General features: G+C 55.0%; 1 protein-coding gene across 5 annotated transcripts in view; it reads left to right on the top strand.

Moving 5' to 3' along the window:
- BCL11B (BCL11 transcription factor B) overlaps positions 1 to 27,104 on the top strand; it is a gene marked incomplete at its 5' end in the record, with an annotated part of 93,160 nt that extends 66,056 nt beyond the window's left edge. For all 5 annotated transcript variants that reach the window (XM_080707373.1, XM_080707372.1, XM_080707370.1 and 2 more), the window contains one exon: positions 24,875 to 27,104. In XM_080707373.1, the coding sequence (XP_080563499.1) occupies positions 24,875 to 26,916 (2,042 nt within the window). In that variant the 3' untranslated portion in view covers positions 26,917 to 27,104. The remainder of the gene's footprint in view (positions 1 to 24,874) is intronic.
- Positions 27,105 to 27,549: the final 445 nt, after the last annotated feature.

Below are 27,549 nucleotides of genomic sequence, written 5' to 3'. Positions count from 1 at the left end.
CTTAGTGAGGCCCTCTGCAACTCAGTGAGACTCAGTTTAAAAATAAAGAATAAAAAATAGGGCAGGAGATGTAGCCCAGAGGTCGAATGCCCCTGGGTTCTATCCCCAGACTTGCAAGAAAGAAAGAAAGAAGGGAAAGAAAGAAAGAAAGAAATCTTTGCACGGACCAATGGCCTCTTCCCAGGCAACTGTGCATTCCCTGGCTCCGCCCTGCTCTTGGGTAAATGCTGGGGGCCTGGAACTCACACCACCTCAACTTGCTCCAGTGCTGGCTGCCGGGCCCACTTTCCTGAGCAACAGAGCCTGGTCCAGCGATGGAGACAGGGGAGGCCGGGCTCACCTGGCGGTCCACAGCCCTAGGGGAGGCCAGCAAATACCGGCTGAGAGCTGCTCTGCACCAGTCCTGTGGGGAGCCATGAGCTCCTGTTTGGGACTTGCAGGTTCTGATCCGTTCTGGGCCAGCCCATGGAGGGGGGCTATGGTACAGGTCTTGCAGCAGGGCAGTGCAGGGAATCAGGGTCCTGCTGCAACGCCAGTCCAAGGGTGGGCCACGTGCTGTGAGTACAGGAATCCCTCTCCTGGTTTTGGCTTCCCTGGGCTGAGGCTTCACACCCTTTGGGGGCCTGTTGCATAGGTCCCTGGTTTGGACCATTCCTTCGGGACAGCTCCGACCTTCCTGCTTCCTGGGTCCATGATGCACGCTTGTCATCCCAGCATTAGGGAGGCCGAGACAGGAGGATCGCGGTTTGCGGTCAGCCTCAGCTACTTAGGCCCTTTGCAACTCAGTGAGACCCTGTTTCAAAATAAAAAATAAAAAATAGGGCTGTGGGTGTAACTCTTAGGTAGAATGCCCCTGGTTTCCATCCCCAGCACTGCAACGAGAGAGAGAGGGAGGGAGGGAGGGAGGGAGGGAGAGAGAGAGAGAGGGAGAAAGAGAGAGAGAGAGAGAGAGAGAGAGAGAGAGAGAGAGAGAGAGAGAGCACACTTATCTAGAACCAGGTTCAGTAGAACACTAACTTAATTCCAGTTCTTGGGAGGCTGAGACAGGAAGATTGCAGGTTTGAGGTTGGCGTGTGAAAACTTAGTGAGACCCTGTTTCGAAAATTAAAAAGGGCTGGGAGTATAGCTCGGTGGTGGGATACCCCTGGGTTTAATATCTGGGACCACCCAAACAAACACACTCAACACACACACAAAAAACCACCCCAAAACCAAGAAGGCTTGTCCTGGTTGGGGTCTTCCAGGAGTTACTCCGGGCAGGCAGGGTGACCCTCGCCTGAGTGCCCGCCTGCCTGCGTCTGGCCGTTGGCACCGCCCACGTCCCTGGCTCTGGCTGTGAGTTTTGGTCTTCCAGTGCTTGGAAGCGGCCTGGCCACAGGCTGTGGGGGTGGTGAAGCTCACGGCCTGGCCATAGCTGCTGTCCCCACCCCGCTGTCCCACAGAGCCCCCTCCGGAGTCCCGCCCTGACCCTCGGGGCTGGCCGGGCTTGCCCTCCTGTTCCAGGGCCCGGCGCTCGCTCCTGCCCTGGGCCCTGCACACCCTGGATTTCCAAACCCTCGGGGTGGTGGGCCTGGTGGGGTTTTTGCCACTCACCCATGCTGTGTGCTAATAAGATTAAAAAAAAAAAGAGAGAGAGAGAGAGACAAGAAAGGAATTTGGTGCCTTTCTAAGGCGCAGGATGAAGTCAGGGGGAGCCCTTTCACAAGAAATAGACTCTCATAGCTTGGGATTTGGAAGCAGTACCGTTTCTCCCCCCTTCCCAGGCACTTCGTATTATTAAGACGCTCTGTCTTATAAGGGATGTTGGATAATTAATCCTGTGGCGAGCCAGTAGCAACAAGCGTTAGAATATATTTAAATAATGAGGAAGTTCTTTAATGTGGACCCGGAAAATAATTGTGGGCTGGTGGCTTGAGAGGGGGAGAGGATCTGTATTTATTGAAATGTATTTCTCCCCTTCCGAAGACGGGGGTTTTCTTTTGTGTAGTCACACGTGCGCGCACACACACAGGCGCGCACAGCGTTTAGCCAGAACCCCGTTAAGTCTTCTCCCTTTCTGGTGGAAAAGAATCAATTATGCCTTGTGGTCGATTTCCAAAAACCACTTTTGATTGTGTGATTTTGTTTCACTGGAGAGTGCTCCACTCAGCCCCTCAGAAAAAATAAGGGGGGGAGGCCTCACCAAAAATCTGGGCGAGACTCCGAGTCATTGACAGTATTGACAGCAGTCTCGATTCCACGGCTGTTGAAACTTCGCCTCTAATTGAACTGGGAAAGGTAAGCCCAGATTCAGGGCTCTGCATGCTATAATTGCAATAATTTAATTTAGCTATTTAACCTGTAATTCAGTGGTATTTATTAAGGAGCATGAGAGAAAATGAGACCATTAGGAGCCGGAGATGAATACATTGGAGGGAAAATGAACACTTCTAACTGCCAGTTGACCTTCGGTTTGTAGCAGTTCTTATTAGGCTGGTCACGGTAATTACCAGGCCGTGCATCAGGGAGGAAAAGTGAATAATTCGGTAATGAACATTTTTATTCATTATCTCACGTTTTCAGGATGCGGACGAGGATCGACGCCAGAGTGTCAGTGACGATCTCTTTCTGTTTGTTTTTTTAAAACGTGATTGTTTGTGGACCGTGCCCCCCACCCCCCGCACCCCGACCCCCGCCTGTCCCCGGGCAGAGGTCAGTTGTGTGGCTCGGGAGCCTGAGGGAGGCACGCTGCACATCGCAGGGTGGGCGTGTTTCTGGGGTACACTGTGGGAGAGATGGCGTCAGAGTTTGCCCGGGAAGAACGGGAGCGGTGACATCCTGCTGGGCCCAGATTGGTGAGGTTTGTCCAAAGGAATCGGTGTGGGGAGAATTTGCTTCTGCCGACCAAGGATGGAGTGAAGCGGTGTTCTGCTGTCCGGGCCCCCCCAATAGGTCATTAGGGTGTGAGGGAAATAGCGTGGTGTTGAGATGGCTGGGTATGGCCAGGCATGTATGGCCGGAGCTTTCGTACCCTCAGACCTAGGGTGGCGCAAAGATTAACAACATAAAAATACACACACCCCTGCTGTGTTCTTACAACACAGGAAAACTGGAAGCCAGGAGAGTCCGACAGGGGTTAACACGGGTTACATGCAGTCACAGGGGGAACATTACACAGCAATAAAAAATAACGGTGTCCTAGCATTTCTGGCAGTGGGGGAAATGTCAAGAGAAAAGCCCAAACCAAAACCGTATACAGCAGGAGCTCAGCTGGTAGATGCTCTGGGTGTGCCCGTCTAAGTTCAGGAAATAGCATTTAACAGAAATTAGGCTGGTGGCTGACATTTCCCTCAGCATCCTTGTCTGTGTCAAGTTTTCTACAAGAAGGGACTGATCTTTGAATATCAGAAAGTGCGGTGACATTGACCTCCAGAGTGCCTTTTGCCAGCTGGGGAGAAGTCTGTAGCCCACACCCCGCGCCGGCAGCTTCCGCCTCTCAGTGCCTCCTCCGTCTTCTCAGAAAACCCTTCGGCCTCAGATGCAACGGGGACGCACACTAAAGACACTCGCGTCAGCCTGCGGCGATGGACGGCTGCGCGGGGCCGCTGAGCACCCCTGGGTTGGGCGGTGTCTTCTGTTTATTAGTATGTGTGCCTTACCCTGCTCGGGCTCCAGATGGGGAGTCAGGGGCCCGGAAGGGACCGAGACCCTCCTCCTGGGGCCAGGTGCATGGTCCAGGCCCAGGGACACTCTCTGGACTGAGCCTGCCGGGCCCCAGCCGCCCGCCCATTTCTGGCAGTTGGTCAATTCCATTCAGATAGAGATGTTTGGAATAATCATATTCCACTCATGCAGCTCGGAGGAGCCAGAGCGGGGCGTGGATCTTGGTGGTGTTGGAAGGACCTCATTAGATACGCAGATAATGCTCCCCTTGCCCCCAGCGAGGTCTTCATTTCCTCCCCAGAGGGTCCCTGGCTGCCCTCTGTCACCCTGGGAGCTGCCGGCTGGCCTCGTGCAGACATTATTCTCTTGGCAATTTTCAATCTTCCGACTTCACTCATTTTCTTTATTAAGTGAACGACGGGTCCTGGAGAGGGAGAAATAAAATCACAGCTCTGCCCTGGATTCAGAGTGCGGGGCCGGCTTTGCACGCCGACTTCAGCGGACTGGCATGCGGCTGGGGCTTCTTGTGGCCCTAGGTGGTAGCTGGTGCACACTGGGGGTGCCCTCGCGCCCCCCCCATGCCTCTGCTCGCCCACCTGGCCCCGCCTTCCGACTCACCAACAACAACTGTGTCTCCAGACAGTACCCTCAAATTAGGTGACCGCAGGCTGGGCGTGGTGGCGCACGCTTGTAATCCCCGCTCTTGGGAGGCGGAGGATCCCGCATGTTCGAAGCCAGCCTTGCTGGCTTTTAAGAGACCCTGTTTCCAAATAAATAAATATATATATATATATAAATATATATGTATATATATTTATATATGTATGTATGTATGTATGTATGTCTGGGAGTGTAGCCTGGAGATGGAAGGGTTTCCAGGAACCCCAGTACCACCAAAAAAAAAAAAATAAAATGGTGACAGCAAAAGGCACTGTTGTGCCCCAAGACAGGCAAGAGGACTGGCCTTTGGCCTCTTTCTAGTTGCAGACCTTAGTTCTTTTGTCTGTTAAAAAAAATAGACTCCAGGTGTGTGAATAAATTTCTGAGATGGTGCATCTAAAACCTCAGGGCAAGCAGGGTGCAGTGGTGCATGCCTGCAATCCCAGTACTTGGGAGGCTGAGACAGGAGGATCTCAGGTTCAAGGCTAGCCTCAGCAACTTTTAGCGAGCCCCTCAGCAACTTAGTGAGACCCGGTTTCAGAATAAAAAATAACAAGGATGGGGCGTGTAGCTTGAAAGTAGAGTACCCCTGGGTTCAATCCGATTCTTAATTAAAAAAAAAAAAAATCCACAGACCTCTGGGCCGAGTTCCCAGCACGGAGTAGGCTCTCGCTCACCTTTGCACACGGGATCCTCGGGAGGGAGCATGAGAATCGCCCTGCCCGTGAGGCCTTGGCTGGCAGTGTGACTTTTCAGAGCCCATGGGTGCAAATGCCCACTTCACACGGGGCTCCTGTTTCATTTGCCCGCCGCTTGAGAGCCCTGTGCCATCTGCCCTCTCCCAGCAACACCAGGCATTGCCCTGTCCAGTCCACACTCTCCCCGGAGCGTCGTCGCTGGTCCCTTGGGGGCTGGAGGGATGGGTTTGTCCCTGCAGCTGGGGACCAGGAATGGCCAGTAGGGCCACCGTGGGAAGGCCCGGGCTGGGACCTCGCCTTGGGAGCCCGTTGGGAGCCAGCTTTGAGCATAACCATGTTGGAGGGGATGTGGCCTTGTCTCCCTGCAAAACGAGGGGCCCCTCTTGGCATGGGTGCGGGAGGCGGGGCCGGGATGGACATTTAGGAGTTGGTGTTGGGGTGCACCCATATTTTAAGGTCTAGAAGCCACCATGAGCAGAATGCGGCCGCGCTCGCTGGCTGGTGTGGAGGAACTTTGGAAGCTTCCCTCCCCGGGTTGCCTGGTTACGAGCTCATCCGTCACGTGCTCTGGAGGAAGGGGCTCGGCTGGGGAGATGCGTGGGGGGCTGGGGGGGCAAGAGATCGTACCTGCTGTCGGGGGTGCACGGAGTGCCTTCCATCCTATCAAGCCCCCTTTTATATGGCGCCGGACAGCTCGCTGCCCAGCTGCCCCCAGGCCTCGGACCGCCGGGCCTTTTTTGATGCGTGAATGAAGACTGGGAAGTGGGCCAGGACTGGGCTCCTGGGCTTCTTCATCATTTATTAGCTTCTAGTTTTAATTGTTTCCCGACTTCTTTCCAGATATTTATCTAGGAAGAATTGTCAGCTCTTGCTGCGCCGTGCAGACGCGCGGGGCGGGCACCGACTGCAAAATTGTAACGGCTCTTGTGGGTGGCGGCAGGAGGCCGTCTCAGCTGCCTGCAGCAGGGCGTTGTTGAGCACCTACTACGTGTGGGGCAGGGGTGAGCTGGACCAGGCCCCCGCCCTGGAGAGGCCTTTCATCCCACAATAGGGCGCAGTCCCAAGAAACCTTATTTCTGGGGTCTGTTGAGTACCAGTGTGTGCTTCAGGCGCAGGGGTGGGGCCGAGCTGTGTGGTTTCGGGCAGGTTGCTTTACTTCTCTGACTCTCAGGTCCTCCCCCCTGGATTCCAAGGCAGAGGAACTTCCTAGGGGTAACTGAAGACACACCAAGTCACTCGAGAATGATCGGCGAGGACAGGTCATTGTTTCTGGGGTTTCGAGCACTGGGAACTGTTGTGGTCATGGGGGTTATCTCGGGGAAGGACAGGGTGTTGGGGTGCCATCTGGCTTCTGCGCCCTGGTCCTCTGTGACACGGGCATGCTGGGGGAGCCCCACCGAAGAACCCTAGAATGTTGGGGAGCTGCTGATGGCTGCCTTCTTTTTCTCCGGAGGAGCCCGCGGTCAGGGTGGCCGAGCGCTGTGCCGGTGGTCAGCTGAGGAGCAGGACTCAGAGGCGCAGGTGGAAACGGCTTGACTTTTGCTCCAGGAGGGGGGTTTTCAGTCCTGTCACCTGGGCAGACCAGAGTCCAAAGACCTGAGTGACCTTGGGAAGTCCTTTCTCCTGTTGGGCAGCCTCAGTTTCCCCTTCTGCGCACTCGGGGGCGAGGGCTCTAGGCCAGGCTTGCTCGTGAGGAGGGCACCTTGGCGGCTGTCCTTCATTTTCTTATTGGGGTGACCGTGGCAGACAAGCTTCACCCCTGAGCCTGGGGAAATGGGATTGGCGGGAGGACGTGGCGAGTGCTGCACACAAGGCTTCAGCTTCGAGGAGCTTGGGTGGAGCTTGGGTCTAATCTCCCAGGCCTGGACCAGCCTCAGAAACTTCCTGCTCCACCTTCTTGTATGACAGGGGCCTCTTGACAGAGAACTGCACATCAAGGCACTGATTCAGAGAAGTTGAAGGCCGTGCCCAGGGCCACCCAGCTAATAACTGCTGAAGTCTATGGGGCCGAGGCACGAGGGCCAGCACTGGACAGGGCTCTGGGTGGCCCCGAGGGCGATGTCCGCCAGGCCCTCTGCACCGCCGCCACCCTGGATGCTTGTCTGAGAACCAGGGCTCCTGGGCAGCCTGTCCCCCCATCCATATGGGGGCAGCCCTGGGCAGAGAGGCTCTGTACTCCTCAGCAGGGCCTGGCAGTAGCCCGGCCACCCCAGAGCTTCTGGACTTTTCTCCTCCATTGCATGTGGGAGAACTGTGAGGATTGGGTGCTTCACGGACGGACAGTGCACGTTTCTCACCGAATTCCCGCTTCCTTGGCAAGCTGTTGAATTGCAGGTTGCTTTGGGGCCATATTGATTGGCAGAGACCATTCCAAGCTCCCGAGCCGGGATTCCCATCGACTAACCTTGGGGCCAGTAAAACAGCTGGTTCCCATGGGCACAGAGAAATATCTGGGGTGACTCTAGAAAACGGTAGAAAAGAACCAAGTCCTGATTTGCCAGCTGGCTTCTTAGGAGGCTGGAATCCCATTGGGGATTGGCAAGTGTGTTTTATGTGTGGTCTTGGGGATTGAGCCCAGGGGCATCGTCCCTTGGAGTTACACCCCCAGCCCAATCTTATTTTTAGTTTGACACAGGCTCTTGCTAGGTTGGTGAGAGTCTCACTACTTGCTGAGGCTGCCCTCCGACCTGTGACCCTCCTGTCTCAGCCTCCCAAGTACTAGGATTACAGACGTGCCCGGTTGGATTGGGGGTTTTTAAAGACAGATATGCCTTCAGAAATTGGGCCCCAGATGGTTTAAAACAATCAGCAACCGTCGAAAGGTGGTGATATCGAACCTCTGCTCAGCCTGGACTTGCGTACCAGGGGCTTTCTCAGCGGGCATGTTTGACGGTACTTTCTCCACCTAGTTACACTTACTGTTTTAGGTTTGGGTGTGATCACTTATTTAATGTGTTTAGAAGGGAAACCTTCTTCCAGAAAAGAGTGGTAAGAGGACTGGGGGAGGTCACCGCTCTGCAGCCGGAATCTGAATTCTCCAGCGCGCTATGCCAAGGGAGGCCTGTTATTCCCCCAGAAAGACCGTCCTTTTTTTTTTTCTTGCTTTTAACACTCTGCCCTTGGCATCTGTTCCAGGCATTGTGGACGATTGGAGACTGTGTTCTGACAATGGGTTAAAGCAAGCACTTATTGAAAAGCATTCTCTACTTAATTACATTTCCTTCTTCTGGAAGCTATTTTAATTTTTTTTTATAATCACATGTTAATTGTGTATTAGCGGGGCCTTTCTGATTAGTTGAAAACATAATGAAACCTTTGTAAACAACACAGAGAGAAAGAAAGGGGAATGTGTGAAGCCGAGACAGTGGTGACGGGCCAGCTCTAAGAGGCCCAAATAACTGCGTTTCTTGATGCCAGGGAGGGGCAGCAGTTGAACCTGGAAGGCCCTCGTTGGGGTAACGGCTGCCCAGTGGCAAGGCCTGATCAGTGAAGAGGGGTTTGCTCCCAGATGGCCCCACCCTGCTGGCATTCACTCACGCAACCATTCTTTCATTCTTTCATTGATAGCCCTACCATTAAATAGCTTTCTCTAGGCAGGTTCTGGAGTAGTCTTAGCCCTACTAGTAGATAAGGACCCTGGAGCTCATAAGCTTAGCCCTGGCTAGGAGCAGCAGAAACAGATCTTCAGGCCTCAGCCCAGCGTGGTTCCAAAGCCACCCTGTCCCTTCCCAACCTATCGGAGACATCTGGTACCTCTTAGGGCCGCAGGAGTCGGTAAAGAGGCAGAGGGCGAGGAACAAGGTAACAGGTACCGTGTTTCTGTCCCCAGAACGTGCAGGCATTGTTTGATATTTTGCTTTTAACGAGAGCCACGTTTCTGGATTGAAAGGCCCAGCCCGGTTTACAGTCCCCATCGTGGCGAGCCGCCCGAAAGCCCAGCTCCTGTTCCCCATTTAAAGGGCTGGGCGCATCGGGGTTTTGCAGTTCCCAGGCTGTTATTAGGGAAGTGTGGCTGGGGCGCTTCAAATGAAAGTGCTACTGTATGCAAGAGCCAGGTTCACCGTGCGCGCTCCAAGGAAACGCTGCCAAGACAGTATTATGAACAGCCGCCAAGCAAAACACGCGCGCTCCGTCCAGAGGAGCCAGCTCACTTCTGCAAATAGAGGGAAAATTGACTTTCTGATTTGGAGTGTTTCTACAACTAAGAAGAATCACTCCAGCGATTGTTCTAAAAATATTCCAGAGGCGGCACGTTTGCGAGGGCCGGGGATGCTCAGCGTCCCTCAATTGTACTTTTTATGTAATCTCTCTGCATCCTGGGTTTTTTTTTTTTTTCCTTCTTTTTTAATCACTTAAGCTAGCGTGGTCATTCCCCTACCTCCACCCACTGCGTGCATGCGCGCGTGTGCACGTGCGCACACACACACGTTGATGCACCGAGGAAGAGAGGCACACGCAGCAGAAATTGTATTTTTATCTCTTTGACTTCAGGAAGTATATTTGGTTCTCATCTCCTGCAGTCTCATTGCGAGGCCCACAGCTGAGCTGCAGAATCTAGGGCGGCCCCCGACATCCGTCCCTGCCCAAGTGGCCCTCACACGGAGCGTTTCCTGGTGGCTGCCAGCCGCCGGAGCTGGGCGTGCTGACCGATGGAATGTCTGGGCCCCCTCCTCCGGTCCAGTCTGCCTTCCCCTCTTAAAAGGCATGGAGCTCTATGGGAGCCCCCCGGTTCACGCTCCAGGCAACTCTGGAATTCAAATGGCTTCTGTGATGATGAAATCGACTGGGATTCCACCCTTGATTGCCAAAAGCAGGCGGCGCTGGCCTCTGTGTCTTCTTGGTGTCTTGGTTGCTCTCTCTCTGCTCCACCCCACTCTCACCCCCCACTCTCGCTTTCTCTTCCAGTCTGTTTTGCTAGGTCAGGGGCGGTTGCCCCAGGAAGCCAGGATTTGAGTTGAAGGGTCCAGCCTCATAGGGCTGCTCATCCCGGGACTGTGTGTGCGTGGAGCCCATCCTTCTTTGTGGGGGGCTGGCCTGTGCGTTGTAGGGTACTGGGCTGCCACCTGTCTAGATGCCAGGAGCCCCCGTAGTCATGACAGTCAAAAACGACTCCAAGCTGGGTGTGGTGGCTCGTGAGCCTGGAATCCTTATACAGGGAGGCTAAAACAGGCAGGTTGCAGAGTTAAGGCCTCAGCAGCTTGGTGAGGCCCTGCTTCAAAACAAAAATAAAAATAAGCCTGGCATGGTTGGCGCTTGTAATCTCAGTGTTTGGGAGGCTGAGACAGGAGAATCGTGGTTCGTGGACAGCCTCAGCTACTTAGTGAGGCCCTTGGCAACTCAGTGAGACCCTGTTTCAAAAGAAAGAATAAAAAAATAGGTCGGAGGGAGAATATCCCTGGGTTTCATCTCCAGCACTGCAAAAAAAACCAACCCCAATAATTAATAATAATAATAATAATAATAATAATAATAATAATGAGGTTGGGGGTATAACTCAGAGGTAGAACCCTGGGTTCGGTACCTAGTACCCCGCCACACACACACACACACACACACACACACACACACACACACGACTCCAGACATCACCCAAAGTTCCCTAGCAGGGTTCCACCAAGAACCACTGGTCTAGACTCTTTTCCAAATTGGCAGCCCCAGAAAAAGGCGTGGGGAATATTAGTGCCCATTTTTACGTTTAAGAACAACCGATAATAACAGGGTGGAATCTGAGACCTTGGAAATAGTGAATCAAGTCGTGTTGAATTTTACCTCCAAAGTATATTTTAAGAAGATGTTACAGGATGACCCTAGTTTGATGATCCTTGTTGTGACCAGACTGGCAGGAAGGGTCCCAGATGGCGAGCTATGATGGGTGTACCTGCAGGGCTTGGCATGGCCAGGCAGCTTAGGTGTCTGCATTTTCAAATAACCAAGTGTTTTTTTCTCTAAATATCCCCCATGTTGATCCTTGAAGACAGCTCTGCTAGAATTGGCTACACAGCATCTTATTGGTGGATAGGCACTTTTGAGGAATGTGCCAGTTTCTTAAGAGAATTTTTCTGCAAAATGCTAGGACCTGGACCCAGCCCGCTCCCAGGCAAGCACCTTCATTTAATGACATGCACTAGTGCCATTTACAAGAATCATGTTCTGTGGCTTCAAATGTGGACTCACTCCTGGGGCACCCAGGAGGGTCAAGGACCAGGTGTCACAGCGTCCATCGGCAGACCCGTCTTGGAGAAACTGAGAACTGGGTGCTCAGCGGGTTTTGTGCTGGGCCACGTGACTGCATAAAAGCGATTTCTTGGGCTCAGCCAAAACCCCTGCTTCCGCTGGCCGCTCCTCGCCAGCTGGCTGGCCGAGCTGGCCTCGAGGCGCTGCAGACATTTGGAACTCGCAGGACTCCACCTCCCGTGGGCCTGGACTTCTGGACGGCAGGTCTCTGGGCAATGCTGTTATCCAGGGAGCCCCTGGCCGCAGAGAGAACAGTGTGGGCCGCAGTTCCCCAGCCCCGTCCTGCCTCTTTGTCACCAGCCCAGCCTCTGTTCCTGTGTACATTTCCTCCTGCCCCCTGGCACCCACCCATGATGCTTTTATACTGCCCTGATGGGTGGTGTCGGGAGGACCAGCTGGCACAGCTGCTGTGGGTCATGGGCCAGCGCCAGCGTGGCATTAGGAGCTAGCCACTGGACCGCCCAGCCACTGTGCCAGGGAGTGTGGCTGTAGTTGCTGGCTGGGCTAGTGCCTCCCGCCCCCCGTGCGTGCACACGCGCACCGTGACACGAGTGCTCTGTCTTTTTGCACCACCTTACCCGTCACCTCTGTGGCTCGGGTGGAATATCTCTGAATCTTCTGGTTTTCCCGTGGCTCATCCAGGCACCGGGAAGCTTGGGCAGCGGCAGGCAGTGCCCGGTGAGGATGACCATGTCCCGGCGGCGGGCCGGAGGAAGCCCGGCGCTGCGGCAGAGGCAGAGGCGAGTGCGCACGAGTGCCGCAGGTTTTTTCATATGGAAATGTGAAATAATGGGGTGATTAAATAGAGCTGTGTATTAAAGTACATCTGACATTAGAATTACCATAATGTGCTGTAGCCTTAGGCTGAGTACTTTATTTGCCATCTGCGTTGGCCCAAAATCCCCTGGGGAAGCGCTAAAATATTCTGAATAAACTCAGCTCGAGTTCTTATTGAGAGTAAAATACCATTTGTGGCACGTCGTATTGATTCGTCTTAATTGTGGTGCAGAAAAGAACATTCACTAGCGGATGACTTTTGTGCTCGGTGACAAGCTGCTGGAGTTACGCTAACGCTGCAATTGGTTAACCTGGGCAGACGGGCAGGCACCCGGGCCGCAGCGCCACCTCCACCCCGCCCAGCAGGGTGCACGTCTGGGGGCCCCCTGCCAGCCCCCTGCTCCCCTGGGGGTGGGGCAGAGGAAATTCATACTGCCCTGCAGGCCCCTCCCCGGGCCTGGCTGTGGCATCTCCCCAGCAACACAGGGGCGCCGATCGGTTCTGAAAAGAAGAGCCATTGCCCCAGCCCTGGGCTGGAGAAGTATTCTATGTGTACTTAAGGAAACAAAATAAGAGACAGACGGAGAGACAGGCACAGGAGGAGGAGGAGTAGCCGCCCCATGCAGGCAAACCTAGCTTGGCTGCCGGTCACTGCCTGGTGGTCGCCCACCTGGGGGCAGACACCCCCTGGGCCCCCTCCGGAGGAAGGTGCTTGCAGAAAACATGTAAGATAAAAGAGCCACGGTGAGGGGGGTAAACACTTGGTGATCCGAACGGCTCTCGCCGCACTTTCATGAGGTCCAGTTTTTACCCTCTAATTGCCTATCATTATACACAATTTAAATATTCAAACATGCACCACAAACCCTGGGCTAGCATGTTTTTATTACAAATTCAGAACAAGGGAATAACCTTTAACTTCAGAGACAAATGAGAGAGATTTACAAGTACATATCTGGTGTTTCTTTGCGCTTTATCAATCCCCGCGGACCGGAGCACTTTTGCTATAACACCACTCAGAACAATATACATATATTACTACTTGTTTGCAGTGTGTCGGTAATGAGTCCCCTCTGCATTCGCTAACCTATATAACTCGGCGGCGAGGCGCTCTATAACGTCAATTATCTCCCCACAGCTAAACGCACACTCCATTAAAACGAGATTTACTGCCCCGCCATACTTCTTGGGGTGGAAAGTGGAGATTTTTGTGGATTTAAGGGAAGGAAGGGTGGAGACGTCCCCTGGAGGAGGTCATAGCATGGAGGAGGGTGGCTGCCCGGGCTGCGGGGAGGAGGCCCAGATCCACGTGGGAGACCCGTGCGCCCGCGCCGTGCGTGCACACGCCTGCGGCCCGCTCCCCGCAGCTCTGCCTGCCGATTGCTTAATCCATTCCTCCCTTTCCATGAAACGTTAAGCCCGGTTGGCTTCATCTGCCTTGGTCTCATTCTCCGGGCATGTCCTGTCCCCAGAGTCCTAGGCTCCTTTCCGAAAGCTTCACGTTGGTGGGCAGGGTGGGGGGCCACAGAGCCCACTGGGAAAGTGCGGGCCTTTTCCGGGGAAGCGGATTGCGAGGGAATCCGCGTGCACGCTCTTCTCTTTTGCAGCAGGCTGGTACCATTTCTGGTGAGTCCGAGCGTCTCAGGCAGGAGAGGAAGGGCCCCCTAAGGACCTCAAGGAGCATGCCGGAGGGTTTGGGTTTTTTTTTGTGTGTGTGTGACTGGTACAAATGAGCTGCCCCTCCTGAGATCACTTGAGCCTCCCACTCCTCATTCTTGCTGACAAACACGGCTGTTTTCACCCAGTGGGGCGATGCCCCGTGGGCAACAGGTTCGCTTTGGCTTGGGGCTGGGTGTCTGTTTCCTGAGCCTGAGACAGTACAGCTGGTCCAACCACAGAACCGAGCCCTTGAGATAAAGGCCGTCGGGGGGCAAGCTGGGGGCGCGTGGTGCCTGAAGTTTGAATGTTTTGAACGTTTTGTTCTGAGAGGGGCCTGGGCAACTCTTCCTCGAGGAGGATTCACACTCCCAGGCTACTCTGATCAGAGGTGTGCTAGAATAACCCTTCTGCTCGAAAGGGTGATAGAAAAGCCGCCATCCGTGATCTTCATAGGTCGGACTTTAAGTGTCATGGGATTATGGCTCATGGCTTCACTGTTTGGGAAGCGTGAGTCTGGGGCGAAGTTCTGAGGGGTTCACCTGCGTTCTTTGGTTGTGCTGAGATTTCGCTATACTGAGAAGTTCTGGACTTAAGTGTGGGCTTGAAAAATCTTCATTTTTCTTTTTTTATTGTTATTTTCTTGGCAGTACTGGGGACGGAACCCAGGGGCCTTCTATCTCCAGGCTATACTCTCAGACCTATTTTATATTTTATTTGGAAACAGGGTCTCCTAAGACAGCGCAGCTGGCTTCGAACCTGCGCGATCCTCCTGTCTCTGCCTCCCAAGCGCGGGGATTACAAGCGTGCGCCACCGCGCCTGGCTTGATTTTTCTTTTTTAATGGGAAAGTTTTCACTGTGGTGGGATTTACAGCAATTGGAATTTGCTTCGTGTCCTGCTAGGTCTCTTCACATGGCTTCAGTGCCTCTCAAGACAGGTCCCAAACTCCCTTTTCAGTTTGTCCTACCGCTAATTCTTCCCCACTTAATTAATTAATTAATTTATTTATTTTTGCAGTACTGGGCATAGAACCCAGGGGCACTCTACCTCTGCGCTACACCCCTAGCGCTATTTTTTTTTTATGCTTTATTTTGAAACAGGGTCTCACTGAGTTGCAAAGGGCCTCCCTAAGTAGCTGAGGCTGTCCGCAAACTGGATCCTCCTGTCCCAGCCTCCCAGATGCTGGGATGACAAGGGTGTACCGCCACGCCCGGCTTGGGCTGTCTTCCACACTTTCAATCTCGTGTCCCGCCTGCATGCCTTTGTACACACAGTTGCCTCTGCCAGGCACAGCCGTTTCCTTCCTACTGTACACAACAGACTCAGTCTTCCTCCGGAACCTGGCTCCAGGTCTCATGCTCACAGTGGCTGGTCCCCCCAGACCTGCAGTCTCTCCTTCCACGGGGTCCCCCATGGCACACCCCTCTTAGGGCACCAAGTGGCTTGACCCCTTCCTAGCCATGTCTCAGATCTGAGCCTCTTGTACTGGACTCTGGCCTCCCTGAGTTCAGCCCCTCTCTGGGTCCTGCGGCTCGTAGGATCTTGTACGCAGCGGATGCTCGGTGCCCTGGAAGAGTGAGAGGAGGAAGAAGGGACACAGGAGCAAGAAGTCGGGAAGCTGTTGTCACCAGTTTTTGCCACAAGGTGCCAGATGTTGCGAGGCCTTGGGCTGTCCTGGTGGGTTTGCCTTTCTTCCCCAGGGGAGCCCCTGGAGCGGGCACATCTTGACCTGTGCTGAGGTCACCTCGCCTGTGCTCCTCCCGCCCTGTGGCGGGCTGAGCCATTTCTCTTTCCTGCAGCCAGGTGTCCCCGCCCCCAGGGGTGCTCACACACAGTCTCTGCCGCACGTCGGTTCTGGGGTCCAGCTTGAACAGCAGCTCGGCGCCCGGCGCCCGCCGCTTCCCCTGCATGTGCTCCGCAGAGCTTGGGCTCTGCCGCCGGGTGCTGTGTCCCCCGTGGCTTCCTGTAGAGAAGCACGACTCCTGGTGTCTTGGTGCGCGTGGCTGGCAGCAGCATTGCCGGGCTCTTTGAGAGTTAAGTGAAGGGCTCTTCTCCTGGCCTGCTACCCAGGCAGGTGGAGCGCCCAGCTTAACTCTGCTGCCGGATCCCACCCAGGTAAATGGATGTCACGGAGCACTCTGGGACTGAGCAAGACTTTTCTTAGCATCTCAGCCATTCCTACCCTGGGAGCCCTGTAGCCGGCCTCCCTGCCCAGCTCTCCACTGTTGGGGGGCACAGGTAGAAACGCTGGGCGCTGTGGGTTCAGTCCTAGTGCCGGGAGCAGCCAGCTGTATATCCAGGCATGGCACTGACTCTGGGTCCGATGGACTCGGGTGCGATTCCTGGTCCTGCCACTTAAGCCCTGAGACCTCAGCCCTCACTTACCTTTTCCTAAGAAGTTCAGACTCAAATTCCATTTCTGGGATGGCCTGGAGCATTCCCCTGGGGCTCGGATCATTGCAGAATCCCCCATGCAGACCAGAGCATTGCAAAGCCCCCATGCAGGCCAGAGGCAAGCCGAACGCACCAAGGTCAAGTACCAAGAGGTACCATGCAGCGCGGTGACCGCAGGCAGCGGGTGGGCCAAACACTATGGGACAGAGGGGCTTGTATCGGGCTCAGGTCTGCAGAGGGGTTTTGCAGACAGAGAATAAAGGACAGGTATCCCAGGCAGCAAGGGCAAGGGCCTGCGGCAGGTGTGAGTGTGGACAGCCCCGAGGGTGAGCGGTCTGAGCAAGTATGCACAAGCAGGCCCCAGAGCGGGATGGGACTGCTCGGGGGAGATCGTCTGCTTGTTTTGTAGTGGGTGGCAGCAGAGGTGACTCTTCCATGTGTCCCGCGGTCCCTGCTCGCCCCGGTGTTGGAAAGCCCAGCGGGTGCGGGGCTCCCCACCCAGCCTGCCGGGGAGAGAGGCAGTTTGCTTAGGGTGCTGAGCTGAGTCATTCTGGGGCAGGGGTCAGCCTGGAGTTGGGGGTTCACGAGCCTGGGCAAGTGCTTTTGTCTTGCTCGTGACCACAGGAAACTCGGGACACGGCGATGGGTGTACATTCGCTACCTCTTCCGTGTTGCCTCCTGTGTACCTGGTGCTGACTGTGCGGGGGTCCCCCTTTAGCCATTTCACCAGGATCATCCTTCACCCACACCTCACAACCCTGCAGGCGAGTGTTGCCTTCATGCCGACTAGATGGGGACCCTGGAGCTCCTTGAAGCCCAGAGGCTTGGCCAAAGTGTCCTGGCCCCAGAGCGGGTCTGGAAGGGACACAGGCCCCTGCCGGCAAAGGCTGGAAGTTCCTTAGATTGTGGGGGGCACCTGGTCACCCAGGCCACTGACATTCATGAGGACATCTGTGTTAGTCGCCATGCTGGGGCCCGGAGTCCCAACAGTTGACCCAGTCCTGTCTTTGGGGATCTTGGAATCTAGCCAGAAAATGAGTTAAGTAAATAACCCAAAGTCAATAATAGGTTTTTTGGTGTTTTGTTTTTGTGGAGCTGGGGATCGAACCCAGGGGAATTCTACCTCTTAGCTATACACTCCCAGCCCTATTTTATTTATTTTTTCAAATTTAGAAACGGTTTCACTAAGTTGCTGAGAGCTTTGCTGAGGTGCCGAGGCTGGCTTCGAACCTGTGGTCCTCCTCTCTCAGCTCCCAAGTACTGGGATTACAGGTGTGTACCACCATGTCCAGCTAAGAAATGTGTTCCTGGGTTTCACTTACAGCCTTGCAGTGTAGAGCTCTTGGGAGGATAAATTGAGGTGTAAGCAGGTAAGGAGCAGGTGTGAAGCAGGTTCTGAACCCCTGAGTCCAGCGGAGACCCTCAATGTGCCCTCTTAGCAGTCTCCTCTTCCCCTGTATCACCCTAAGTTTTCATTAAGTAACCGAGCGAGTTATGGGTGCCGCCGGGTTCCCTGGACTGTGAGTTGCCCCCAGCCGCCAGCCAGGTACCTAGCTCATGCAGAGTGACCCCTTCCCGTCTGCCAAAAAGATTTATGAGGGCCGGTCATTGTTCTCAACAGGACGTCAGTGCCACAAGGCTTTTCAGCCTCCTGGTGCCAACCCCTCACCCTGGGCTTCGGGCTGCCGGGATCCATGGGCGGGAGGTGCAGGCACACTTCGCCAGTGGCTGGCTGGGGTGTGGGGCTAGAGAGGATTGGAAGACCAGGAGGGGGAGTTCGGGGATGGACTAGCAATGTCTGCTGTGGGCACTGACATAGGGGAATGGGTCTGTTAGATTGAGGCTGGCTCAGCACGTCCTGTCGCAGGAGGTCAAGCATTAGCTGTCATGGTACCGCCGCCACCACAGCACCAACACCTGTGGACACCTAACTGTGAAAGGTTCTTCTCTGCCAAACAGACGGCATCTATTATTTCGCACAAGATAATCAGTGTGGACGCGTCTTGACATTTTCGTTAGTACGTGGGCTGGAAAGAAAAGCAAACTATCGAGGTGTGCGCAGCTTCCTCCGCCGCACCCCAGGTCCCTCCGCTCCGGGGACCCCAAGTGTGCATGCCTTTCTCTCTTGACCCTGCTTTTATCTTGACATTGTGACACACAGAACCCAGGAGCAGCCACTTGCCAGATGTGTGGCTCGGGCACGTCCCCTCTGCTCTTCTGGTCCTCAGTTTTCTCATCTGTAAAATGGCAGACACTTGGTTCTTCCAGGGCTGCGGGGAGCATCGTGTGAGGTCTTCTCTGAACTTAGCTCAGGGCCTGGCCCGTGGTGTGGATTTCCTAACGGTTTATTGTTACCACTGTTTTTTTTTTATTTTTTTTATTTCCTCAGCTCCAACTTCTGCCTTGGAGAGGGCTGAGGTTTGATGGAATGCATTTGGAGCGAGCGGGGATGCTTACTGATTTTTCAGATGACCGATTGCGCAGGAATAACAGAAACATAAAACTTCTATCGGCCCCCAAGGTGCCCGGCTGACATTTCCTTTCTGACATCATGAAAGTGGAGATGGTTTCCGTTTTTATTTTTCATGGTGCTGGGGATTGAACCCTGGTTCCTCGCACAAGCTAGGAAATTGCCCTACCACGGAGCTATACCTCATCCTGGGGACAGTTGTTAAGTGAATAAAACGTAATGGTGACAACCGCCGCCATCATTTTGGAGGATTAAGTGTCGGCGGCGCTACTAATCCTCTCCTGTGTATGAGCACCCCAAATCCAGAGAGAAGGGACGAGCCGTGGGGCCCCTGGGGTCTGGCTTTCTGCCCCTGAGTCCCGCCTCCTCAGCATCTCGTGACCCCTTGGCTCCAGCCTGAGTGGCACTGGCGCCCAGTAAGCTTGCCAGCTCGGGGAAATGCCCCTTCCTCTCCAGGCCCAGGCCCTGCTGCTTTCTGGCTGCGTGCCCTGGCTTCTCCAAGATTCCGGGCAGAGGTGCAGGCCCTGCCTGGCCTCCCTAGGGAGCAAAGATGAGGCGTGGATGCAGGTGAAAACCGCAGGCCAGCTGCAGAACGCCATGCACCCTGCAGAGGGGCCTGCAGAGCCACGAGCCGGCTCCTTCTCAAAGAGCAGGGGACCCCGGACTCCCGGGCAGGCCACCGCGCCCTCCAGTCGGTACCCCTGACCTTAGGCGGGCCAGGGCTCTTAATGAATCATAAGAGCCTCTCCATTGAATAATAATTCAGTTAAAGGTGCGCTTTTTATTGAACACCCCGGATACATTTATTGGCATTATTAGCGCAGCCAGCGTATAACAGGAGGAATGGTTATTTAAATGCCCATAAAAAGAGAGCCTGGGAGCGGAGGAGGAGCAGCGTTTTGCTGCGGGAGTCCAGTTGCCTCTTGCTTCCCAAGCGTCACAATAAAAAATCACGTTTCCTACATGTTTGCAAGTTTCTCCTTCCCTGAAACCCCTAATGCACCAGGCAGGCTGCATAAAAAGCCCTCCAGGGTTTTATTACTGTCAGAGCCAGACCAAAAGATGTCCCCAAACATCCGCCCGGGGGTGCAGGAATGGAGCGCGCCAACTAAAATGTACAAAAACCACCGCGACGTCAGCAGGGCGATGTGCGCTTTATAGGGACCGGGTCCTCCACCCAGTCCCCGCAGGAGGCAGGCCTCGGGTCAGAGCCTCCGTGGATTGACTGGCTTCTTCTCCCTTTTGGAACTAGGCAGAGACATAAACCCACACTGCAGTCCCGGGTACTTGTAACTCAGAGGTCACGAGGAAGGCTTTGCCTTTAAGAAAGATGCGGGATGTTGGGGGGGGGGTCTCTTTAGAGCCCCGAGGGAGGAGATCCAGTGGGGGTTTCTGCCAGGGGACGCCAGTGAAGGTGAAGGAGGAAGAAAGCCGAGGAGGGGAGGGGTGGGCTCTGTGCTTTCTCATCATTAGGGCAGTTTAGAACGCCTCTGACGTTTCCAGGCCTGTAGGATCAGTTTGATGTTTCTGAGTAAGTTGCTTTTAAACAGTCTTGGCTGCCGGGCGTGGTGGCACACACGTGTAATCCCAGCATTTGGGAGGCTGACACAGGAGGGTTGCGGTTCGCAGACAGCCTCAGTTAGTGAGGTCCTTTGCAACTCAGTGAGACTTTTATTTGCAAAATAAAGAATAAAAAATAGGGCCGGGGGTGTAGAATGCCCCTGGGTTCCATCCCCAGTACCGAATAAACAAAAATCCTAGGCTCCGGCATCTTAGCAGTGTGGTGGAGGTAGGTCCCGTCTGGACCACTAGCAAGGTGGCCACCATGTGCTGCCCTGCAGCCTCTCGCTCCCTGGAGGCGAGGCAGGTGGCCCCGAGGCCCAGGCAGGGGTGAGGATGAGGAGGAAGCATCTGGCCCCCGCGGGGATGGGCTAGCCCCTCGTCAGCAGCCCCCTTCCAAGGGTCTTCGGCTGCATTTCAAAATGAGTGGTTATTTTGTGCCCTGTTTCAAAAATATCTATCCAAGTTTTGGAATCAAAAAATGCTCTGAGTGGCTCTTCTAAGACATACTGAAATTAATCATTTGTTCCTTTTTTTGTTTGTTGGTGTGGGGGTGCACTGGGGATTGAACTCAAAAACATTCTTTCTACCACCAAGCCACACCCCCCCCCATTCCTATTTTATTTTTTTATTTGGAAACAGGGGCTTGCTAAGTGGCCGAGGCTGGTCTCGAACCTGTCATCCTCCTGTCTCAGCCTCCCAGGGACACAGACGTGTGCCACCACACCCAGTTATGATTGTTCAGTGTTTTTTTTTTTTTTTTTTTTTTTTTTTTTTGCGGGTCTGGGGATAGAACCCAGGGGCATTCGACCTCTGGGCTACACCCCCTGCCCTATTTTTTATTCTTTATTTTGAAACTGGGTCTCACCGAGTTGCAGAGGGCCTCACTAAGTAGCTGAGGCTGGCCTTGAACAGCAGTCCTCCTGTCTCAGCCTCCCAAATGCTGGGATTACAAGCCTGTGCCACCACGCCCGGCTTGATTGCTCAGTTCTTAAGAATGAGTAGCCCATGCTGTAGGCTTCTTCCAGACCAGAGGTAACCAGGAAGTCATAATATGGAAATGGACATTCCATAGAAAAAAAGAAAGGGGTGCAAAGAACGTTTCCTAGGGTGGTTCTTTGAGGGCTGGGAGTCCTTAAACAATCAGAAGCAGTCAGATCCTAGGGGGGCAGTTGGCGGTGACGCATCTTGGCTTCTGTCCGACCAAAGTGGTTTGGGAATAGGCAAAGAGCAAGCCTCCCCTGCATGACTGGCGGCCCCCAAATCTGACGCCATGAACAGACATGGCCCCTTGTGCCTCGTGGCCAATGTGGGTAACTCAGGACCCACATTGACAGGTAACATCCTCTCCACGCGCCTCCAGAGTAGAGCTTTACACGTGTCCTTTTATTGTTGTTGTTAGTAAGAGAAGTGGAGACATCTGAACTCTTTAGAACAGGTAGCTACATGCGTCCTGGTAACTACCATTTTGAATAAAAAAAAGACCAAAATAATGTGCCATTTCAGCTCTCAGGGAGTGCTCCCCACCTGTGTGCATGCTCCTCCCTACCCACACTCCTCACTAGAACATTCCAGAAAACGTGGGGCCATCAGGAAGCAAGGAAACGGAGATGCGGAAAAAGAGATGAGGAAGGAGGAGGTCCAGGCTAAAGCCGCAGAGAACAGAGCAGCTGGGGGTTGAGTCCATTAATTAGAGTGGGTGACTCTGGGTGGAGGGAGGGCACAGAAATGCTCTTTAATTCGGAGATCTACGGCCTCATGCAACGTGGCGCTTCATTTGTGTTATTAGCTCCTGTGTCTGAAAGGGACTTTTATTTATCTCCTTCTTATTTATTACTTATTTATTCCATCTTCCTCCTGAACGAGGGTGTGAGAAGTCTAGCAACGGCTTCTGGCCAGCTCTCCTGCAAGCCATCTGAGGGACAGCGTCCTGTTCCCAAGGACATTAACTAATAAGCTGGGGACAGATGTGCCTCCAAGAAGCCAGGCCCCTTGCCGGTTAGCTGAGCGCTTGCAGAAAGGGGCGGGGCTGGCCTCAGGCCTGGCAGCGTCATGGCCGTCCAGGGTCTCCCTGCGCTTTCCCAGGGTCCTGAGTCACCCACATTCCAGGACATGGAAAAGGTCCCAAGACCCTGGACAAAGAAAATCACCTTAGAAGTTCTTGTTGAAGTGTGTGTGTGTGTGTGTGTCCACGCACGTACACTTGGGCACATGTGTATGGTACTATAGGCTGAACCCGTTGGCATTTCTACCTCTGAGCTATACCCCGCAGCCCTATTTTATTTTCTTCTTTGAAACAGGGTCTGGCCAAGTTGCTGAGAGCCTAAGTTTCTAAGGCTGGCTGTGAACTTACACAGCTGTTGTAGAGCTTTTTTTTTTTTTTTTTTTTTTTTTTTTTGGTGGTACTGGGATTCCTGGAAGCCCTTCTACCTCCGGGCTACACTCCCAGACTTATTTTTTTTTATATCTTTATTTGGAAACAGGGTCTCTTAAACCAGCACGGCTGGCTTAGAACCTGCATGATCCTCCTGTCTCTGCCTCCCAAACAAGTGTGCGCCACCACGCCCGGCTGTAGAGCTATTTTAAAAGCCAGGCTAGGGTGCTGTAGCACACATGCCTGTAATCCCTGTACTTGGGTGGCTGAGACAGGAGGATCACAGGTTTAAGGCCAGCCTCAACAACTTAATGAGACCCATTTGTAAAATAAAAGAATTAGAAGGAGTGGGAGTATAGCTTGGAAGTAGAATGCCTCTAGTTTTAAAAACAAACCAGACAAGGCTGAATTCTTTTTTTTTAATTTCTGTGCTTCTCCCTGCCAACACGTGCACACACATACGCACACACACACACACACACTCATGCACACTGATAGTGGAGTAACACTTGTGCAACACAGGCATGTAAAAGCACGTCTTAGTTCCCAGTCTGGTGGGTTCTGTCGTCCTGGGGACCTCTGCCCTGGCCGCCCCTGGACAGCCTCTGGACTTAGTTGTACACACGTGTCTCAGGAGCCTAGGCCCCTCAGAAGCTGTGAGCCTGCTGAGAAGGCACACGCACAAGAGGACAGAAGCCCTCTGGCAGCTCGGGCTGCTTGTCCCTGTGTGCTGGACGAGTTCCCAAGGACAGTTAATGTGGCTACAAGCACCACCTCGGGTGCAGCCCTCCAGAAAGGATCCATGGGTGGAAACTGAAACAGCCCTGCAGGGACTTCAGAAGCCCCCGTGTCAGCTAAGATGGGATTGTTTTACCCATACCCCCGCCTCACGGATTTGGGGTACAGTAACTAACAGGCCCCTCTGGCTTCACTGTGCACTGGCGGCTGCTAACTTTAATACCGGTGTTAAAAATCTCCGAGGTATAGCAAAGTTTGAACAAATAGAAGGGGCATTTCAGTGGCGGTCGTGATGCCTTGTGCTGGGCAGAGGCAGGACTCCTGCTCTCCTGCCCTCCGCAGCCTGTGCATCTGACGATATCGAAGACAGAGCCTGTCTGCGCCTGTCTCTTATGGAAAGTGAAAGTGGGAGCTGGGGCCCCGCTGGCCTTGGGCAGAGGCCGAGGAGGGTGAAAGGCTCCGCCTCTGTGTTATAACCGCCCCAGTGATGGACAGAGACTGACATTTCATCTCGGGGCTGCCATGTCCACTACAATTTGCTCCCACCGTTCATCAGACTTGGCGACAGCTTTTCTTCCCTTAGTAGCCCTGAAAAGGGCCGCCAAGTACTCCGTTAGACCGGTGACCCTGCCTTTTGCTGGTGGGCGCTGGCTGTGGCGTGAGGACGCCGGGAGGGGACAGCGGTCACACAGAGGGTCTTTTGCAACCTGTTAGATTTCTCGTTTCTTTGTATCCGAGTTTCGGCTGGACAGGACTCTGCGTGGATGGATGCTGGTGTCTGAAACAAATTTCCTGTAGCTAAACCCCCAAACATCACAGAGGTATCCTGGCCATCTCTTTTATTTAAAAAAAAAAAAAAAAAAAAAAAAAAGGTTCGCAAGACATTAGTTTGGATTACGTTTTCATAGAACTTCTTTGAATCAAATATTATCTGAATCAGTGGTTTCCGAAGGGAGGGACTGCTTTGCCCTCCAGAGGACACCTGGCAGTGTCTGGCTGGTGACAGCTTTGGTCGTCATCCCTGAAGTGTAGTGGCCTTTAGAAGGAGGGCCCCACAATGCCCAGGACAGCCCTGCCCCACCCCAACACAAGAGTTACTGGGCTCTCGATATGAATGGTGCCTTTCGTGCATTGCACACGTGTGTGTGGTGGGGGGGGGTGTGATGTTGGAGATTAACCCTGGGGCGTCCTATCTCAGAGCTATACTCCCAGCCCTTTTAAAATTTGAAACAGGGTCTCAAGGTGCTGAGGCTGGCCTCTCGCCCAAGATCTTCCTGTGTCAGCCTCCCAAGTGCAGGGATTACAGATGTCTACCACCGCCCCAGGCAATAAAAGTTTGGGTTGAGAACCCCCAGTCTAATGGTTTGGGGTGTGAAAAGAGCTCCGTGTGGTTGAGGTTCGCCCCGGTTATCTTATCCGACCCATGCCCTACATCATTAGCGTTATGGGAATCACCCACCCCGGTTCCTCCCCGGTGCCTGAGACCTTGAGAGCGGCGCAAAGCCGGGCCTGTTCTGGAAGTCGCAGGCCGGGAGGGGGGTTTCTGCAGGGGCCCCAGCTCGCGGTTCCCCCCCGGGCCTCCGGGTCAGGGGCCCCTCGGTGCCCGCGCCCCCCCCCCCACGGCCGCTTCTGACGCTGTCTCCGCCTTTCTGTCCGTGTGTGTCCCCAGGTAAAGACGAGCCTTCCAGCTACATTTGCACAACATGCAAGCAGCCGTTCAACAGCGCGTGGTTCCTGCTGCAGCACGCGCAGAACACGCACGGCTTCCGCATCTACCTGGAGCCGGGCCCGGCCAGCAGCTCGCTCACGCCGCGGCTCACCATCCCGCCGCCGCTGGGGCCCGAGGCCGTGGCGCAGTCGCCGCTCATGAATTTCCTGGGCGACAGCAACCCCTTCAACCTGCTGCGCATGACGGGCCCCCTCCTGCGGGACCACCCGGGCTTCGGCGAGGGCCGCCTGCCCGGCACGCCGCCCCTCTTCAGCCCGCCGCCGCGCCACCACCTGGACCCGCACCGCCTCAGCGCCGAGGAGATGGGGCTGGTGGCGCAGCACCCCAGTGCCTTCGACCGAGTCATGCGCCTGAACCCCCTGGCCATCGACTCGCCCGCCATGGACTTCTCGCGGCGGCTCCGCGAGCTGGCGGGCAACAGCTCCACGCCGCCGCCCGTGTCCCCGGGCCGCGGCAACCCTATGCACCGGCTCCTGAACCCCTTCCAGCCCAGCCCCAAGTCGCCGTTCCTGAGCACGCCGCCGCTGCCGCCCATGCCCCCCGGCGGCACGCCGCCGCCGCCGCCGCCCGCCAAGAGCAAGTCGTGCGAGTTCTGCGGCAAGACCTTCAAGTTCCAGAGCAACCTGATCGTGCACCGGCGCAGCCACACGGGCGAGAAGCCCTACAAGTGCCAGCTGTGCGACCACGCGTGCTCGCAGGCCAGCAAGCTCAAGCGCCACATGAAGACGCACATGCACAAGGCGGGCTCGCTGGCCGGCCGCTCGGACGACGGGCTGTCGGCCGCCAGCTCGCCCGAGCCGGGCACCAGCGAGCTGGCCGGCGAGGGGCTCAAGGCGGCCGACGGCGACTTCCGCCACCACGAGAGCGACCCGTCGCTGGGCCCCGAGCCCGAGGAGGAGGACGAGGAGGAGGAGGAGGACGAGGAGGAGCTGCTGCTGGAGAACGAGAGCCGGCCCGAGTCCAGCTTCAGCCTGGACTCGGAGCTCGGCCGCGGCCGCGAGAACGGCGGCGGCGGCGGCGGCGGCGGCGGCGGGGGGGGCGGCGGGGGGGGCGCGCCGGCCGACGAGAAGGCGCTGGTGCTGGGCCAGGTGATGGAGGGCGCGGGGCTGGGCGCGCTGCCGCCCTACGGCGAGCTGCTGGCCGACAAGCCCCAGCGCGGCGCCGCCTTCCTGAAGCGCGCGGCGGGCGGCGCGGACGGCGCGGACGAGGACGGCCCGGGCGGCCGCGCCGAGGGGGCGGCCGTCAACGGGCGGGGGGGCGGCTTCGCGCCGGCCGCCGCCGACCCCTTCCCCGGCCTCTTCCCGCGCAAGCCCGCGCCGCTGCCCGGCCCCGGGCTGCACGGCGCCGCCGCCAAGCGCATCAAGGTGGAGAAGGACCTGGAGCTGCCGCCCGCCGCGCTCATCCCGTCCGAGAACGTGTACTCGCAGTGGCTGGTGGGCTACGCCGCGTCGCGCCACTTCATGAAGGACCCCTTCCTGGGCTTCACGGACGCGCGCCAGTCGCCCTTCGCCACCTCGTCCGAGCACTCGTCCGAGAACGGCAGCCTGCGCTTCTCCACGCCGCCCGGCGACCTGCTGGACGGCGGGCTGTCGGGGCGCAGCGGCACGGCCAGCGGCGGCAGCACGCCGCACCTGGGCGGCCCCGGGCCCGGCCGGCCCAGCTCCAAGGAGGGCCGGCGCAGCGACACGTGCGAGTACTGCGGCAAGGTGTTCAAGAACTGCAGCAACCTGACGGTGCACCGGCGGAGCCACACCGGCGAGCGGCCTTACAAGTGCGAGCTGTGCAACTACGCGTGCGCGCAGAGCAGCAAGCTCACGCGCCACATGAAGACGCACGGGCAGATCGGCAAGGAGGTGTACCGCTGCGACATCTGCCAGATGCCCTTCAGCGTCTACAGCACCCTGGAGAAACACATGAAGAAGTGGCACGGCGAGCACCTGCTCAGCAGCGACGTCAAGATCGAGCAGGCGGAGCGGAGCTGAGCGGCCGGGCCGCGGGCGCCGACGCGGAGCCTTTTAACTGTGCAATAATAATTTCTGTATTTATTGGGTTTTTGTAATTTTGGTTTTTTTTTTTTTTTTTTTTTGGCATGTGCAGGTACTTTTTATTATTATTATTATTGTTGTTGTTGTTGTTGTTGTTCTTGTTGTTGTTATCCTTTCTGTTTAGATTTCCTTTTAAGAGATTTTTGTCGGGTATCCATCCCTTCTTCATTTTCTTTTCTTTAAAAAAAGAGAAAAACAAAAACAAAAAACCACAACCCGGTAGTACTCCGAGTCATGACTCGCAAAGCAACTGTAAAGGGAAGCGTATCTTTTAAATTATAATTTTGTCGGGGTGGGGGGGGGCGCTGCTTTTTTGAAATTTAAGCTAAGCATGTGTAATTTCTTGTGAAGAAGCCAACACTTAAAAGACTTTTAAAGTTGTTTACTTTTTTAGTCCTTCCTTTTTTTTTTTTTTTTTTTTTTGGTCCTGAAATAAAAAGTGGCATGCGTTTTTTTTTTAAGGCCTTTTTTGGGGTTTTGTTTTTATTGGGGGTTTTGTGTTTTTTTTTGGGGGGGGGAGTTGATGTACAGCGGATAACAATCTTTGAAATTGTAGCACTTTGTTTCATA

The sequence above is a fragment of the Muscardinus avellanarius genome (assembly GCF_963383645.1).
Source record: "Muscardinus avellanarius genome assembly, chromosome: 12".
Taxonomy (NCBI): Eukaryota; Metazoa; Chordata; class Mammalia; order Rodentia; family Gliridae; genus Muscardinus; species Muscardinus avellanarius.
The sequence above is the reverse complement of the archived record's forward strand: the minus strand, read 5'-3'. Positions and strand labels throughout refer to the sequence as shown.